Source organism: Pollicipes pollicipes, unplaced genomic scaffold, assembly GCF_011947565.3.
Source record: "Pollicipes pollicipes isolate AB1234 unplaced genomic scaffold, Ppol_2.1 Scaffold_6686;HRSCAF=7923_pilon_pilon_pilon, whole genome shotgun sequence".
NCBI lineage: Eukaryota > Metazoa > Arthropoda > Thecostraca > Pollicipedomorpha > Pollicipedidae > Pollicipes > Pollicipes pollicipes.
Genome location: NW_023596921.1, coordinates 7,806,358 through 7,823,337, shown reverse-complemented (window position 1 = coordinate 7,823,337; position 16,980 = coordinate 7,806,358). Strand labels below are relative to the sequence as shown.

Sequence of the window (16,980 nt, the reverse complement as noted above, 5' to 3'; positions counted from 1 at the left end):
GAGGACACGGGCGTGACACGGGCGTACCGCTCCACCCGGCCGGCCCAAGCGAGCAGGCGGGCTAACCGCTAGCATGGGGAGGGATGGGGGAGGACGCGGGCGTGACGCGGGCGTGCCGCTCCACCCGGCCGGCCCAGGCGAGCAGGCGGGCTAACCGCTAGCATGGGGAGGGGAGGGGGAGGACACGGGCGTGACGCGGGCGTGCCGCTCCACCCGGCCGGCCGAGGCGAGCAGGCGGGCTGACCGCCAGCATGGGGAGGGGAGGGGGCGGACACCGGACAACAGGACCGTGGGGGTCACGCGGACGGAGGTGCAGCACTACGAGAGCTGTATGGAGGGCCGCAGCGGAAGCGGTGAGAACTGCTCCGAGCGGAGCGAAACAGACGGCGCTGCCACCCACATGAGCGGGGCGGAGGGAGCGGCGGCAGGAGGGAAACGGAGACACGGCGTGCTAGAAGAGCGGTGCGGGGAAACCGCAGAACAGAGGGCGGGGAATCGCAGGGGAAAGAAAGCAAAACCGGGGGAGGCATAGTGGAGGTGTGGTGCGCCGCTGTAGCGGACAGCGTGAGGGAGCAGTGTTCAGAAGAGGCGTGACCGCCCACAGCCAGACGACGTGACGTGCACCGGCCGTCCCGGCGGCACGCCACAGGGCGGGTCGCGCTGGAGCCGCGGGAGGCGGCGGCGCCGCTCCGGCGCAGCCCACGCGCCGCACTAGGTGGCCGTGAGCTCCAGCAGGCTCGAAATGGCAGCCGACTTGTCTCCGCCACGCGTCTCCAGCACCGAGCGGATGATCTCGTCGTCCATGGCCGGGAACATCTCCTTCAGGAAGCAGCGGCACGTGGTGGCGTCAGGGACGGGCAGAATATCCAGGAAAAAGTTCGCGCTGACGTTGCAAATGTGACCCGAAGGACGGGGGACATTTGCGAGCTGCATTTGTAGATGGCTATCAACATGTGTGTGTAGTTTAATGAAGTCCACATTCTGCCAAATGAGTGAGGTAGCCAAACCGCGACGGGGCAGAACATAACAAGTACAACAAATGATTCACTGGCTTTCAAATGAGTTGGGTACACACTGGTACAGATCAGCGGAGCGCAAGTCAACTACATCAAAGAGGTCACGCACCGCCGACCAGCGCTTAGAACTGTAAAAGGCACCTTGACTGAAGACCAATTGAATATGTGGTAAAGTCGGCAACCCACTTCATCTAACGCGCCTGCGTTAGCCAACGCGCGTCTGGGAAACCAGAGTTAAGGGGTTCGATTCCCCGCGGTGCCCAGCCTTCTTGCCAGGGTGAGAGGCAGGCGGCGCCATAGAGCCTCAGCAGCTGAATGCAAGCCCCAATGACAACGGCAACCTTCTCACGTCAGCTGATTCTTTGGTCGAAGTACACTTTTCAACAGTTGTCACCCAATTGCTTTAAACAATTCAACTAACAGCGGAATAAAAAACCGCAAGAAAACACACGCTTGAAAACCCGCGAGACAAGACAGACCCAGACCCATCCCGTCCCAATGATGTAGGTGACGCGCCGCACGCCAGCGCCACCTATTCCACCAGTTCCGGCCGCCGCCACAGCACGGCGCCACCACTCCCACCTGCGCGACGTCCTCTGGCTTGACGGCCGGCTGCTGCGGTTGCGGCTGCGGATGGGCCGGCTGCTGCGGCGGCGGCGCCGCGTACATGGGTACGCCGATGGTGGGCATGAGGCCGAGGTAGGCCTGCGGAGCCATCATCATCGGCACCGAGCCCGGTGCCGGCATCGGCATCTCCCCCGTCAGCGGCTGCGGGGCAGGCGCGACGGCAGCCGTTAGACGGGTGGTGGGGCGGGAGACAAACGACACACGCGCTGGTAAAGGCGTGACCGATGACTCAGGGCCTGCCACAGTCGACAGAGCGGTCCATTCTCACCACGCGGCCTGGAGGACGAGACACTGCACAACAGCTGAGGCCTGGAAACTCTTTATATATATATACATATATATATATATATATATAATTATATATATATATAACCAAGCCAACAACGGAAATTTTTCGCGTGCTAAAATGTTCACTACCAGAGCTGACACGTCAAAGGCGGCTGCATCCGCACCATGTCACTATCAGCAGCGGATAGGGTAGGCTCGAGGACCAAGGGCGGTGACGCCACTTGTGCCTGTCTACCACACCAGCGTGCGGCTGGCGCATAACACAGCGATCAGTCGCAACAGGACGCAACATTAATGTATGTGACCGACGATGCAAAAGGCTGGTCACAAACATAAGCAGCTGAAATGTTTTTTGGCAGAAAGGTATGTGCCTAACATCTCCCCGCGGTAGATCGACCCATTCTACTCGAAACCAATTCCGTAGACGATACACATGATATGGTTCTGTTTTTTTCAGAAAGCAGCTTCGGTATGCCGTTGGTGCCGTGTCTGAGGTCCCTGAACAACCTCGGCTTCCAGCTGGAGGTCATCGTTTCCAGTCAAGCCACTGAGTGTTACATTTCAGCGCGAGGAGCCGCGCGCTTAAAAGGCAGACCCTTCAGATAGCTCATTAATAGATGACTTCGCCGCGGATCTACACTTCTAAGGTAGTTCACATCAAGGCCTTTAACGCCACCGTTCATCTAATGCTGAAATTACCATGTACCCGGAGTCAGAACAAGGACGGAGCTCATCCCTTCCTTTACGTCCTAAAAGCAGCAATGTTCCAGCCGGATACTCTGCAGATCAGCTACGGCCGCGTGATCCCATTCCAGGACTGCCAGCGACAATAGCGCCATTATGTGTCCACGGCGTGAACCCATAAACCAGACGGCCACAAACAGTGGATGATAGCCAATATCCCCGCCGTGTGGAAGGGTTGTTTAGGACGGCATGGGCCAAGCGGGGAGAGAGCTTATGATGAGCGGGCCACAGACGAGAGAGTCATCACCTTAACTAACAGCACGTCTTGCGCCTCAGTGGCCCGGCCAGTGACGCTTCTGATATGATTACATCTTTGCACCCACTGACCACGACCAAAAATGGCAAAATCAATGTTTGGAAACGTAATCGTAATCGGCAGCCTGAAAAATATTACACCTGAAATACACCTTGATGATTACGGTGGCCAAGATTTTATTTACGACGGTTATTATTTACGACTTTGGATTACGGCGACCTTGGTGGTGACCAACTTGGATTAAAATGATTGCATTAAAGATTGCATTAAATATCGCATTAAATATCTGATAAGATAAGAGGATTGCATTAAATGCAATCTTCCACGGCGGATGACGTGTGTTACCTCGGGTCGACAGGCGTTCAGGCAGTGACGTATGACCAGAGATTGAACAATCCCGTGACACCGCAACCCAGCCATCGGCATGACATTTTCAATCCACACGGTCAGTCGAACACATCATTGTTTGCATTCCATTAGGGCATCGGAAAAACATGTCAGTAATCCCCGGTAAGTTGTCCAGGCGTTCACACGGTACGGTTGGTCGGCCAGCTCACTGCTGCCAATATGCTGGCTCGCCAAGCAGAAAGGTCGCCAACCCAATCCGGCAGTCTGAAGTACCCAGCGATAAGAAATGATAAACCAAACAAAACCAGGACAGGCCTCATTACGCGCCGTCCTATTCCGTGTTTGTGCGCGGGCCGTCCACGTCGCTACAATGGAGCGGCTGGACGGACCCGAGCTGACGCCGGGCACATAATTTGGTGTGTTTTTCCACGAGCTGACTCAGAGCAACGCCGCCTTAGTGAACGACCCCGTGACGTCAGGCGAAGTGAAGAGGGGCAGCGACAATCCACGCAACGCCTCACAGAGAGGTCCAGGCACGACAGTCTCACCCTGGTCAGCATCAGAGGTGTCTTGGCACGACAGTCTCCCCCCCGGTCAGCATCAGAGGCGTCTTGGCACGACAGTCTCACCCCGTTCAACATCAGACGTGTCTTGGCCACGACAGTCTCACCCCGGTCAGCAGCAGGAGTGTCTTGGCACGACAGTCTCACCCGGTCAGCATCATAGGCGTCTTGGCACGACATCAGTCTCACCCCGTTCAGCATCAGACGTGCTTGGCACGACAGTCTACCCCGGTCAGCATCAGAAGTGTCTAAGCACTACAGTCCCCACCCCGGCCAGAATCAAGGCCCTGAGAAGGACCCGCTAAATGCGCCTGTTTTTTATCTGCGCTTATCTTCCGGATAAAATATCGGTGATGTTTTTCCTTTCACTCGCCCCTGCTTACTTTGCGCCATTTTGCATCTCTGTCACGCACCGGACGACGCTTTAAATATACTCTTCCCGCTTATTCAGCCGTGAGGCGTCGCTCGGCGGCGAGGAGCCGGTGGCGCTGTGTCCTGATCGGCCGGGCGGCGCGCCCGCGAGACGGCCAGCTGCCGCTGTCTGTTCCCGCGGACAGGGCACGCCAGCCCTGCCCGGCTGACATCATGCATCGAAATACAGCAGTTTACACGGTTACAGTCAGTTATTTGACACCACAAATACCGCAAAAACAGCTTGGATAGCTTCTGTGGTTGACCCAGTGTCCACGCCACAAGGTACGCTTAAGGAGGCATCAGATTACAGCACCAGCGCAACAGCCGGGTCATGCCATTACGTCTCTTCAACCCCCTTCCCCCCCCACCGCGGCATCATGGGGGCCGCCAATGACACTGCCCGCCAATCGGCGCCTCGCGAGCGCCTGAACAGGGTCCGCGACGACGAAACGATCCAGAAAGGTCACCGATTGTAAACGGACGCGGTGTAAGCGGACGGCCGAGCCGCTACCCACCGGGCGCACAACCTGCATTAGCCGCCTGCCCATATCTCACTGCAAGGGCGTTCAGCGCCGCCATGTCCAGCGCAGCTGCCAGCGGCAGGTACAAACACTGGCATCGATTGCACCATTGCGGCGCCCGGCAGCCGGCGCGCTAAACGCTTTCCAATCAGCCAGTCGGCCCGGCTTCGATCGTACATGGCACAGAGGGCGAGGCCGCACGCCGCCGCGAATGGGCGGCCGGACTGAGAGCTGCGCGAAATGCAAAGCATCAAGGGCGTTGTACCTCTTGCTCCCTCCTCCCCCCCCCCCCCCCCCCCCCGTCGCTGGAAACGGTAACTAAGGACGTTGGTCATTACCGAACGTACCGACGCCTGCAGCGAAACTGAAGCGTAAGTATACACCGATGAAACACGAAACACGGCGGGAAGCTGCCCGGTCCACCCGGCGCTTCAGGGCTCCCCTGTTGCCCGCTCCTCACTGACGCAATGTGCAACACAGGCACCGAAAACAGTTTCGTTCAGACGTGAGACCGCGTGTTTGCCAAGGGCTCAGGGAGCAATGAGCATCCCAGCTGATGGGCATCCCATCCCAGCGTAACAGCCCAAACCGGCCACGGTGGAGGATGATAAGTACGTGCTTGGCCTCCGCTGTCGTTTACACAGCCACGTTACCCGGCGTCTGCGCTGCCGTTCTCCCGAGCGAAGACCCCTCCCCACCCCCGCTCACCCCGCGCCGATGCTGCGGTCCTCCCCCGCGCGGAGAGACTCCTCTCCACCCGCGCGGGAGAGACGAGCTCCGGTTGCGTATCTACCCATGGGCGGGCGGGAAGCAAGCACGCGCAGCAGCGGGGGGCTACCTTGTCACACGTGCTGCCAGCACGGAGTCGGGCGCGGGCCGGCGGACGCCCGCCCGTCGACATCCACACGGATGCCGACCGTGTCCGCCACCGAACCGATGCCCGTGCAGTTCACGCTCACCACGGAGGGCCGTCGCAAACGGGGTGACGTCACAGGACTGCCACGGGTACCCACACCAACCAGAGGTTTGCCAGCCACATGTTCATTTCATGATAGGTCCGCCAGCCGCAAGAAACTCCCATCAGAGGTTTGCCAGCCGCACGTACATTTCATCAGAGGTTCGCAAGCCGCACATATATATCATCTGAGGTTTGCCAGCCGCAACCACCTAGCCGTTCACTGCCTGGCATCCTCCTGCGGGCAGTATTTGTGAATGGCATGACAGCATCCTCGTAACGCGGGCGTTATCGCTCATGCAAGATATGGAAATATGCAGAAAAACAAACACATTGGAAGTGGGCGTGGACTAAATAATCTGTTACGATTAAAAAATGTGATCAACGTTCTTGCGACGACAAAAACACGCAGCGATCAGTGAAACACTGCACTGATATATTCCTCGCAAATCAACGGGTAAGTCCCGCAAATTTGCTTTGGCTTGAATAACCTTGAAACTTTTGGCTTGAATAACTTCTGTTCGCTCGGGCTTGACTCCCCGGCCAATCTGAATACATCTGGAAACTATCTGTCTTCCATTACATACGAAATTGCGTTGCGGAAACGAGGGCTGTTGGAGACGCCCAAAGTGGATGAGCGCAGCAGCCAAGCTGTGCACCCCACACGTCTTACCACCGCTGGCTGGGGACGGACGTTCCAGTCATGGCAAGCTCCCCTCCCCCTCGGGCACCTGTAACGCTGAGCGCGGCGTGCTTATGATTATAACACCGCACAGATCTCACCGCCTTCTCGCTGGGATCGGTCCGTCCAAGTCATACGAGTGCACACACACGCTGCTACCTGGTCTGTTACAAATCTGCGCATTATACTTAGGTTTCCAAAAACCTGGCAGAGCCGCCAGTCACACGGGGCAATGCGTCAGCGTCAGGTGAGCGTCAGGTGATGCTAGTCCGGTGGCGCCGGTCGCCGGCTCGCGCCGCCGGACACCGGTCGCGTGTCACGAGCTGCCGACAGGCGGCCGGCGCCTGGCCGGAGAGCGGAGCCATGGGCGGTCCTGCTTCCGGCGGTCGGCCAGCCACACGCTGACGAACACGGCGCGCAAAAGTTGGTCCGGGCCGGCCGGCTCGAAACTCCGCCGTCCGAGCGACCGCCTGCGACGGCCCGACGTCAATTAACCAGCTCGGCGAATCGGCTCGGCGGTGGCGGCGGCGTCCGAGCGTCAGCGGGCGAACCCCGGTCGGGGAAATACACCGCCTCGCGACGCAGCCGAGAGTTGTCCACTGCGCGATACTGGCCAGAGCTGATCCGGACGAAATGATTGCGCTGTGTGAGTGTGTGAGGATTAGCTTACGTGTGTGGCGTTCTCAGGCTGCGAGCCGCTAGAAACATACGACACCAATGTGACAGCCTGCCATTTCGAAAAAAACTGGCCAAAAGCCAGAGCTCACATACTGCGACTCGCAACTGTCACACGGCCTCCCCCCAGCGGGGGAAGTAGCGCCCAGCGCCGGCCGGTGCCGGCAGCCAGAGCAGGCACGTGCTGCCCGAGTGGCTCGGATGACGGAGCGGCGAGTCAGGGCGGTCATTACGGCCGGCTCGTTAGCGTGATGAGACGATCGTCCGGCGTCGCCGGCGCTGATTGGAACATTCCCGGTCAAACGGAGCCGGCGCGACGTCAAGCGACGCCCGTTCCGCCGGCCGGCGAGCGAGCCTGCACGGACCAAATCAGGCGAGGCACGCACGCGGCGGCTTCTGACTTGCGGTCTCCGTCAGTTAATGAGGTTCATTTGCCGGTCACCAGAGCGAAATCTAACCGACATTGATAGCATGGGGGTGACTGAACTTGTTACAAGGCATCCAGGTTAAGAATAGCGCGCGTATGCACATCTGAACACGGCATGTCGGAACGGACCAGCGTCCCCGACCAGCCGCCGGACTCAGTAGCAGTCATCCACACATCACCAGAAACGTTTTCGTCCACGGATACCGCAGACAGCGGCTGTTTCCGGGGCATTGTGACATACTACGTCGATGTGACCCAGTCCGACAACAAAATCGTACGGCTTCCCGAAACACACGTACCGTGAGCGCGTGCCGGTGTCGACCCAAGACACCACCCCGGCCCAGCGTTCTAGCACAGCAAATGGCCGACTGGCTGACTTGAACTCAGTAGCCCGATTTCTGGGCATGGCAGCACGTTTGAGCCGCAGTACTGCCAGCAAATTTTGCAGCTAATTCACCGGGCCAAGACCACGCGGCATGGCGTCGGCGATAAACCGGCATCAGACGGGTTCTTCACAGGACGAAATAGTTACAACAGACGAGGTAGAATTGTTTCACGATATACCCGCAGCATGGACGGCAGATCTCGTCCTCCAAGTCCCCTCAAAGAGCCCCAATCTGCACATTACACGCCACGCGAGCGGGCCGGACGCCGGCAGACCCGCCGCGCCCAGCCCGAGCGGCAGTGCGAGCCGTCCCCAGCACGCGGTTGTTTATGTTTTGTAACAGCCCCGTGACGGCCCTGCGAGTCGACCCCGGCCGCAGCGCGGCGGCCATTTGTTCCGCGTGGTAGAGGCGCCGCCGCAACGGCCCGCCGACGCGGCCCCAGCATGACAGACTGGCCAGTAAAGCCCACAGAGCCTCACACAATGGCCGGCCGGAAGCTGGCGCGGCTTCATGGTGCGGAGCTCGACAGCCGCCATCGACTCCAGTGCTAGGCTAATGGCAGCGTAATGGATGCCGGGCCGAACAAGTTCAGTACACAACAATGCAGCATTCAACTAAATACACTAGACGTGCGAAGTAGGCTAGAGTTCTACTAAAAACGGTTCTACATTTCTAGGCTAGCTTGAACTAAATATCTGGCAGCTGGTAACGTGGCGACGCGTATGTGTCACAATAGTTCATGTATGTGTCCACAAACGTCGCGTATGTGTCACAAACTTAATGCAAGTTGTGCCCCAGACTTTTTGCAGGAAAACTTTCAAGGAGCTATACACTACAACAAATGTTGTACAAATGTCTTTTGAACGCCCTGAATTCGAACAAACGAACATTTCGATTGACCACCCGGCACGTTACCGATTGAGGCCGCTGAGACCTATGGATATTCCGGAAAGTTTACAAAAATTCAAAGCATAACGCGCATGAAAACTTGGCCCGTTCGCCGTGGGGGTTTGGCTTCTGCAGACAACCACCGGCAATGGATCGGCTCAGGGCAACTAAACAATCTTCCGCTCAGTGTCGGGTTGCATCGGCGTTGACCTGACAATTCGGTTCATAGCTCTGCGACAAACAGATCTTAACACAAAGTCCCCAATGGGGTAGCGCGAACAGTACGCCGGTCGAGTTGTTACCAACGTACTTCGATGGGGGCTGGGCAAATGGGGCCACGTCCGTTCCGCTGAGTGAGATGCTCATGGGAACTACCCTATAATCAGCTTTATCAATCACAGTGCACGTAATGCGCTTCCCCGCCAATGAAAAGAAATGTGTCCAACTTGTGGGATATCGATTCCGGATGGGCCCACTACCCTGAATAAGTGATCAACGGCTGTCGCTATCGATGTCGGGGAATAAATAATTCGCAAGACACCGTTGGTGTGTGATCGCGCCTCGACGCCCATGCCAAGCACAAATCAACAAGTATGACTACTAGTTTGGGCTTTCAGGCGCTGCGACAGCGCGTCGCGCAGGGTTAGCCAGTCGGCCGGGGCCGACGATTGCAGGCCGTGACAAGACTCGATCAAGCCCGCACTTAACTCGATCAAGCCCCGCACTAAACTCGATCAAGCCCACACTAAACTCGATCAAGGCCCGCACTAGACTCAATCAGCCCACACTAGACTCGATCAAGCCCGCACTAGGCTCGACCAAGCCCGCACCAGACTCGATCAAGCCCACACTAGACTCGATCAAGCCCACACTAGACTCGATCAAGCCCACACTAGACTCGATCAAGCCCCACTTCCCCGTCCAGTCATGGAGCCCATCGGCGCTGCACCGCGTGAATCGTGGCACGGCCGAACTCGGCTGCTCGCCGTGCTACCATCCAGCCGCGAGGCGCAGCCACTGACCGTGTAGTTCATAATCAGGTTGATCATGCCCATCCTTTGCCCTCGCCCTGCTTGCCGGACAGCGGATGCCAGTCGTCGGAGGTTTCACCGCCTTGCAGCACCGACTCAGGGATCTGTGGCACACGGGTCAGGCGCCGGGGTCAAGGTCAGCGCGAGACACAGACGCGGACGGAGTCGCTCAGGACTGGGGGGCGGGGTAACGTCAGCTCCAACCCGCCCTCCATAGACGCTACGACTGATCAGGGAGCAGACCAGAGCACGCAGATGGCAACTGGTTGCGCCAGATAACCAAACAGGGGTGCATCAAAGAGCTCGACACTGGACACCTGTCTGCGGAGTGATCGCGTCAGGGTGGACAGCGTTTACCGGCACCAACCACTGGGACCAATGCTCTTGACATATTGGGGATCCCGCTCGGTGAATATCAAAGCACATGGGAAACAGTTTCCAGCAAGAAAATACACATGTCCAAGCATCCAATGCAAGCAGCGTTTAAGGACACTTTTTACAAGCCACTACCAATGGTGTGAAAGGGTGGCTTTCGCTCGAAGCGCCTATTAAGCTTTTGAGAGCACCTGCTGTTAAGCTAAGCTTGTTGCTTGTACCCAAGAGCAGCCGGCAAAGCTGAGTGGTCAAGCTTGTTGGTTGCTTCGTCGTCGTCGTCGTCAGGTCGTTTCAACGGATAATTTCGGCTCCGGGTTTTTCGCCAGACAAAACTACGGAGAGTTTGACTGGCACATACCGCGGCACGGCCGTCCCAGGCCTGGTTTTGACTAAGCCTCGTCGACCAGTTGCCAGGGTGACATTATCATGTCAGTTACCAAAACCAATACGACCGTTGTGAGTAACGAGTAAAACATATTTTCCCCACACAACGGAGGTGGCTGACATACGACCATTTGCTGACAATATCTGCGATATACCCATATGCCTCACGAGCATCTGTCCTGCCAGTAGCCAGCGTAGCTGCGCACTGCTTTTGAGTGAAAATTGCTATGATTTGTGTTCAATAATAATCATCATAATGCACATTTTGAACGGATTGCCATCACCAACAGCATATTCACCACGCCAGGACCGAGTTTATTGCATATGTTTCCAGTTTTACCTCATCTGCGATTCAGACAGTAGTATTAGCCTTATTCCTCGGAGAAAAACCAGGGGAAGGGAGATACAGTTGGGTTGACATTTCGGCAACATGCCTTTATCGAAACAATAGCAGAAGTGAATTCGAAAATTGCCTGCCGATGGTCCTACTCGATTTTTAGTTTTTCGAAAAGCAAGGCACAGTTTTCACAAGACACCAACTCCGAACGAGAAAACATTATTCTGGAGACACTGTTCTAAAAGACCGCGGATATCCTCTTTCAGTTAGACCGAAAGCACCCAATTTCATGTAAATGTTTGTGACTTAGCTTTCACGGCAGCGATAGCATCATTGACTGGTATATTGCCATATAAATTGGCAATCTTTACTGAAGAAAACGCTATGTTCTGGTAACCCCTTCTGCCCGTGAATGATTAGAAGCCCTTTTTAAAAAGCCTCTGGTGTCCCACAGATGAGTGGGATACCAGAGACTTTTAAAAGAAGTGCTAATGACAAAAAAACATTGCAACAACTTATCGTATGGACTTGGCTTTTCAGCTCTCGAACATCACGCTGAAGAAAGTCTTCAAACAAGTGGCCTTTTATGTTTGTCATGCCCCGTTGCTGGGCGTAGGCACGTTTTCTATTCTCTCCTCGATGAACACTACTCCACTATTTGAAGACTGCCGAAGGACGGGCATTCGTGACTTCCCGTTCTCTTGTACTGGTTCTTCGCTATGCTAGCGTTTTCAGTTCCATTCCACACCCTACACAAGCGGTGGTCAAATCTTTGTCGCGGCTTGACGGCAGCCAATCCAATTCGAATTTCAGGATGCGTTATAACCCAATACGCGAGCGCGCTACGCGTAACATCAAATACACGACCCCATGCCCTACACCAACAATTGTTTCGGATGCACTGCAAGCGCTGTACTCCGACAACCAAAAAGTTCACATGCCTCCATCGAAGTACAATAGTTTTCAAACTCTACTCCTGCCAACTCTGATATCCCCAATCAACTCGGTCAGACACTACCGCGACATAGCACGCCAGAGACGTAAACGACCCGGCCCCCGCGACGACCGAAGGCATGACAACTCGCACATGAAACGCGAGTACATTGGCTATGCTGCGACGCGCCCGACTCGGCGGCACTGCCTCGCACATCCCCACGGTGCCCGCCCTCCGTCCACACGGTTGTCGGCCGCCGGTTACCGACCGTCACACTCGGACACCGGTCAGCCACCGTCACACACGCGGCTCGGCGCAGCACGTCTTGCTGACACGTCCGCATTCATCGCATGTGCTCCGTCACAGCCCGCGCCATTGCCGTCTTGGGGCGTCACTGAATGCGTAGGCTTGCGTGCTCTCGGATCCGTGCGCTGTGAGTGAACTATAGCCAGCAGACCCTGCGGTCACTTGTCTCCATCCTCGAGCGAGTTGTTGTACGGGCAACGCTGTCTGACATACCGGCATGGACACGATGAGGGGTCAGTGCAAATACCGCTGATGATAGCCCCTGTAGTGAGAGGGTGGAAGGCTAGGCACTACCGCCCAGGACGCCGCCCATTCAGACAGGTACGCCACTGCGTGGCATGACACCATCAACGCTTTTACCCCCATAAGGACCAGGTAACGAGGCTAGAATGGCAGCCGGAAACGCTGCCCAGGCAACGCAACGTGCCTCCATGGCCAAGATATCCTATATGGTGTCCTATGCATCCTGCAGGCGATTAGGTGTACCACTCAAATGTCATTTTGTAGAACGCCGACATTATGAGAATGGACAGGTATCTTTCCAGCAGAAACCGAGTACCGAATAGCCGGAAATGAGTATCGTTTCGGCCCCAAACCGATACCGAGAAATAACGGAAATACTTTTTTTTATTTTTTTCAATAGTCCAGTTCTTCGATCTCGGCCCGTGGGACGGCCTAGTCGGGAATGCTGCGCAAACACTGACAGAACCCAACAGTGTTGGCTCATATGTGCGGCATGATTCCTTTACGCACACTTAGCGTTCTGCATCAAAACCAGCTTCACAGAAGCATGGACCAGCGTTTACAACAAATGTCTGGACAAAAATTGAGTTATGAGGAAACAGTCGACATTTTGCTGGGTTCGAATTAATTTGTTTAGCGGTGACGCTCGATCCTTTTGATGCAAATATCACAGCTACCTTGTGGAGGTGTGGTGTTTCCATTTTTCAAAGCAAGGACATGAGGGGATATCCGGCTACTTATAGGTGCTCGTCCCTCGAAGTCGTAGCGTATCTCGAAAAAAAATAGCGGGGACAGGCCCGTGGCTGACAGCCGTTTGAAGTACAACTATGGGCGGAAGGAGCACATGTAAATACATTATTAAATATGCCATGACCGTTGCGGTACGAATGCCATCCAATAGTTAACAGAAACTCGAAAATATCAGAGGTATGCATGCTTTACAAGAACCCGATTTGGATAACGGAGACCAAAGACGTGGCTATACGTGAGTTTGGATCATATTAACATGTGACGCTTGAACTGATAGTCACCGAACGTGCCTGTGCATTACTGGTTACACCCGAGCACATAACAGAAATCCCGCCAATAACGGTCTGAAGGTGGTTACACAGAGCCCCTCTCCCACTCCTCCATCAGAAGTTTGAACTTGGCGCGCGTCCCCTGACCTCCAGGTCGTTACGCCTTGTGCACGGTGAGATTACGCAGGGAGTCGACACTAAGCAGTCAGTTCGTTCAGGCGCAATCACCAGCAGCATAATAGCGCGAGCGACAGTGTCCTGCCGTCGACCGCATGTTGGAAGGACGCAGTTTGATATGTGGTCCGCTCAAGTGGAGTTGCTTCCCCCTCCCCCCCCCCCCCCCCCCCCCACCACCCCCCGTTGAATGGATGCCGGGCGACGTTGGACCCATCCACTCAGCCGGCACCAGCCCGTAACAGCACAATTTGGCCGGTGGACACCGAGGGACAGGAAGAGCCGTTAACGATGGCCAGTAGCGGACCGGAGGGCGTCGAGCTGTGCGCATGACATAAATACCGAAATGCACCAAAAAACGACCCCCAGCAGACTGACAGAGCAATGTCCACATTGTCTGCCACCCATCAGGCGAACATTGCTGGAAGTCGTGTACGGCAGCAGACGAAGAGCAGCAGTTCTACCGCTCGGTGGCCTCTACATGCCCCAGGGAATCGATCGACCAGCAAAACAAAAACAAAAAAAACAAAGGAGTGACCCGCTTTCAATACTCGTGGACGAAAACATAAGGGATGCATATGGTCATGCATCCTGCACAGCTATTACAGATCCAAATGAGACGTAAATGAGGACTTAACACCCGGGCGGCAGAATCTGATCAGCTACTTATGATTCTTCTCAGTTAAGATGTCACTTATCACTAAAAGGCTTAGCGATAAGATTTCTAGGGCACGTAAAAACGGTATGGAAAATGCTATTAAATCCCTTTGACATGCGGGCAACAGTCACGTACCAACGTGGTGCTCGCATCATATCATCGTGTTACACAAAAAGTTTAAAAATAGGGCCGTTGTTAATACCAGATATAACTGCTAACAAGTACGCAATATTACTTTTCTGGGTATAACGACAGACCAATCCAGCATTGGCTTCTCAATAACCATGCAAGAACCAAGAACTTTCGACAGCCACTTTTAATTTGGGAGAAAACCTTTGAAACGGCTTTGCCAAAGTAGCTGGGACCACTTTTGGTGGTGCTGATATCTACCTCTTATCCCACTACTCCGTAATGAAATATCGTCGCGGCGTTTTGTTCCGACTAGCGGGTCACCGATAGGTGGCTCCAGCATGCGTGGTTGAGTATAGCATATATATATATTATATATATATATATATATATATATATATATATATATATATATATATAGGCTGTGTGGTTATAACTGGATATGTTTACGGTTTTTTTACAATGTTTATGGTGAACAGTGTTGTCAGTATCAAACTATAACTAAGCGATCGCTATCGTTACCACCATCTGTTCACTGATGGCAGATAAACCAACGGGTCACAGAATGGCGTCACCGCATCTCCGCGGTCTGTTTACGGAGAGCTACCTCGACCAGATATAATATATGCTGTGCAGCCTGACAATAGTGTTTCTCGCTCTTCGCGATCCGCCCCTCTCATGGACGCATTTCACTTTCTGTCAGTCCGGGCCGGCATCACCTTGATGCCGGCAGCGATGCTTTACACCGGACCAGCACAACCACCACAGCAGTGGCTAGTTCCGGCCACCCGGCCGCAACCAGCCGGTTGACAGCCACGAGTCCTGAGGTGCAGGTGATTACGCTTGTGTCGCACTGCACGGGAGCTCGGGTTGTCAACTGGTGAAAACAACAGGGAATTACTGCCACCTTTTCTCTGGCGTCGCCGCAAGACAGTGACGAGTGCCACAATGTCACGCTCAGACATCTTCATGCTTTCTTTAAAAACATACATTTCGCTTTCGTTCCCCGAAAAATGGCATGTGATCCTTGCGTCAGCCTCGATCTCATTCTCTGCAATTCACTTTCCGTGTCCCTTTGCCAACGCCGATAACCTGACACGTCTCCGGTCTTGTGACCTCGATCGTGATTGGTCAAAGAGGGAGGTTACCCGTGGGACCGTAACGACAGGTAACGACTCTGCGACTGTCTGACTTAATTGTCTGATCCGGTATCCTACCCCACGAAAGAACCTTGACTGAAATAGCATGGCAGCTGTTCTCGTGTGTCACTGCGGCTTCACGACGCACTCAGCTACTGAGGCTACATGGCGTCGGCTGCCTCTCACCCTGGCAGGCACGGGCGGGCTCCGCGGGGAATCGAACCCCGTATTTCTGGCTTCCCAGAAAGCGCAGCGGTTACGCAGGCGCGTCAACCACTTCCCTTTCGGCACCCGCGCTGTTCTGAGTGCAAGGGTGTTGCAGTGTTCGCGTTAGGGAGGGGTATGTGCCTCACTGATTGAAAACTTAACTTATTGTGCATGACTTTCATTTGGATCAATTGTGGAAGGCTTGCATTTAGCCAAGTAATCAGCTTCAGTAATGGGAAAGGGGATGAATTGAAGAATTATTGAACCTGAAGGTATTTACCTGTACATATAGGAAGGAAGGGAAGGTAAAACACTGCGCATAACTGACGCCGCAGTGAGAAACGCGGTTTATTGTATCACAAATGAGATCGAGCGCGAGGCTTATTTTCTACCCTTTTTTAACACTGACCACCATTTGCCATCCAAGCAAACTGTCGGCCAGTTTTCAGGACACTGCAAGAACTTCACCGTTCAATGGTTAACGCGCAGTGGCTCGCCTGAACGAGTGGTCACTGTTACGCAACGAAACCGGCTTCGCCTGTCAATGGCTCCGCGCGGGGCCAGCCACCCGCGACGGTCAATATAAACACAGACGCGTGCGAACATGGCGCCGAAGATTGATGACCGTTCCCACGAGGCGTGCGCAGCATTTTCAACTGGTGCTTCAAACACGAACCTAACGCGGGCACGGCGTAGTAGCGGACCAGGGGCTGCATTCGAGGGACCACTCGTCAGAAGACGCAGCATATCGCTGTCAGTCCACTAGAGACTAGAAGCCGTATATCCGAACCGCACCGAGGGTAAATGTCGCCGCATGCTCCTTATGCGCCAGGGCCTATACGGCGAGCCGTAATAGGACGACCCGCAGCAGTAAATAAGTGTTTATCGCGCATCATAACTACATGAATGCTAGTGGTTATGCGAGACCAAGCCAACGCCGGAACCCCATCCACCCGTGTGCGGCGACACCGTTTCCCACAATAACTGGGCGGACAGCCCGGCGCGGGGGACGGCAGCAGGACTGATGACCTGTGGGCCTGTAATGACACGGTTCGTGGACGGTGCACGCCTACGCACGTGGTGTATGTGAAGGCAGTGATGGCAGCCATTTGTAACCATGCCTACAACATAAAAGTACGTTCGGCCGACGCGTAAGGTTAACATGACCGTAATATAGCTGGCTCACGTTCTCCGGTACGTTGGTCCTACATCTCTCCGCAATAAAAAAATAGCCTGCATGTAAAACTTCTTAGA

General features: G+C 54.9%; 1 protein-coding gene across 1 annotated transcript in view; it reads right to left on the bottom strand.

Moving 5' to 3' along the window:
- Positions 1 to 625: 625 nt before the first annotated feature.
- LOC119107393 (toll-interacting protein-like) overlaps positions 626 to 16,980 on the bottom strand; it is a 25,962-nt gene continuing 9,607 nt past the window's right edge. Inside the window, 4 exon segments of the mRNA XM_037230827.1 lie at positions 626 to 819; positions 1,599 to 1,784; positions 9,813 to 9,845; positions 9,848 to 9,925. Of these exon segments, the coding sequence (XP_037086722.1) occupies positions 712 to 819; positions 1,599 to 1,784; positions 9,813 to 9,845; positions 9,848 to 9,925 (405 nt within the window). The 3' untranslated portion in view covers positions 626 to 711.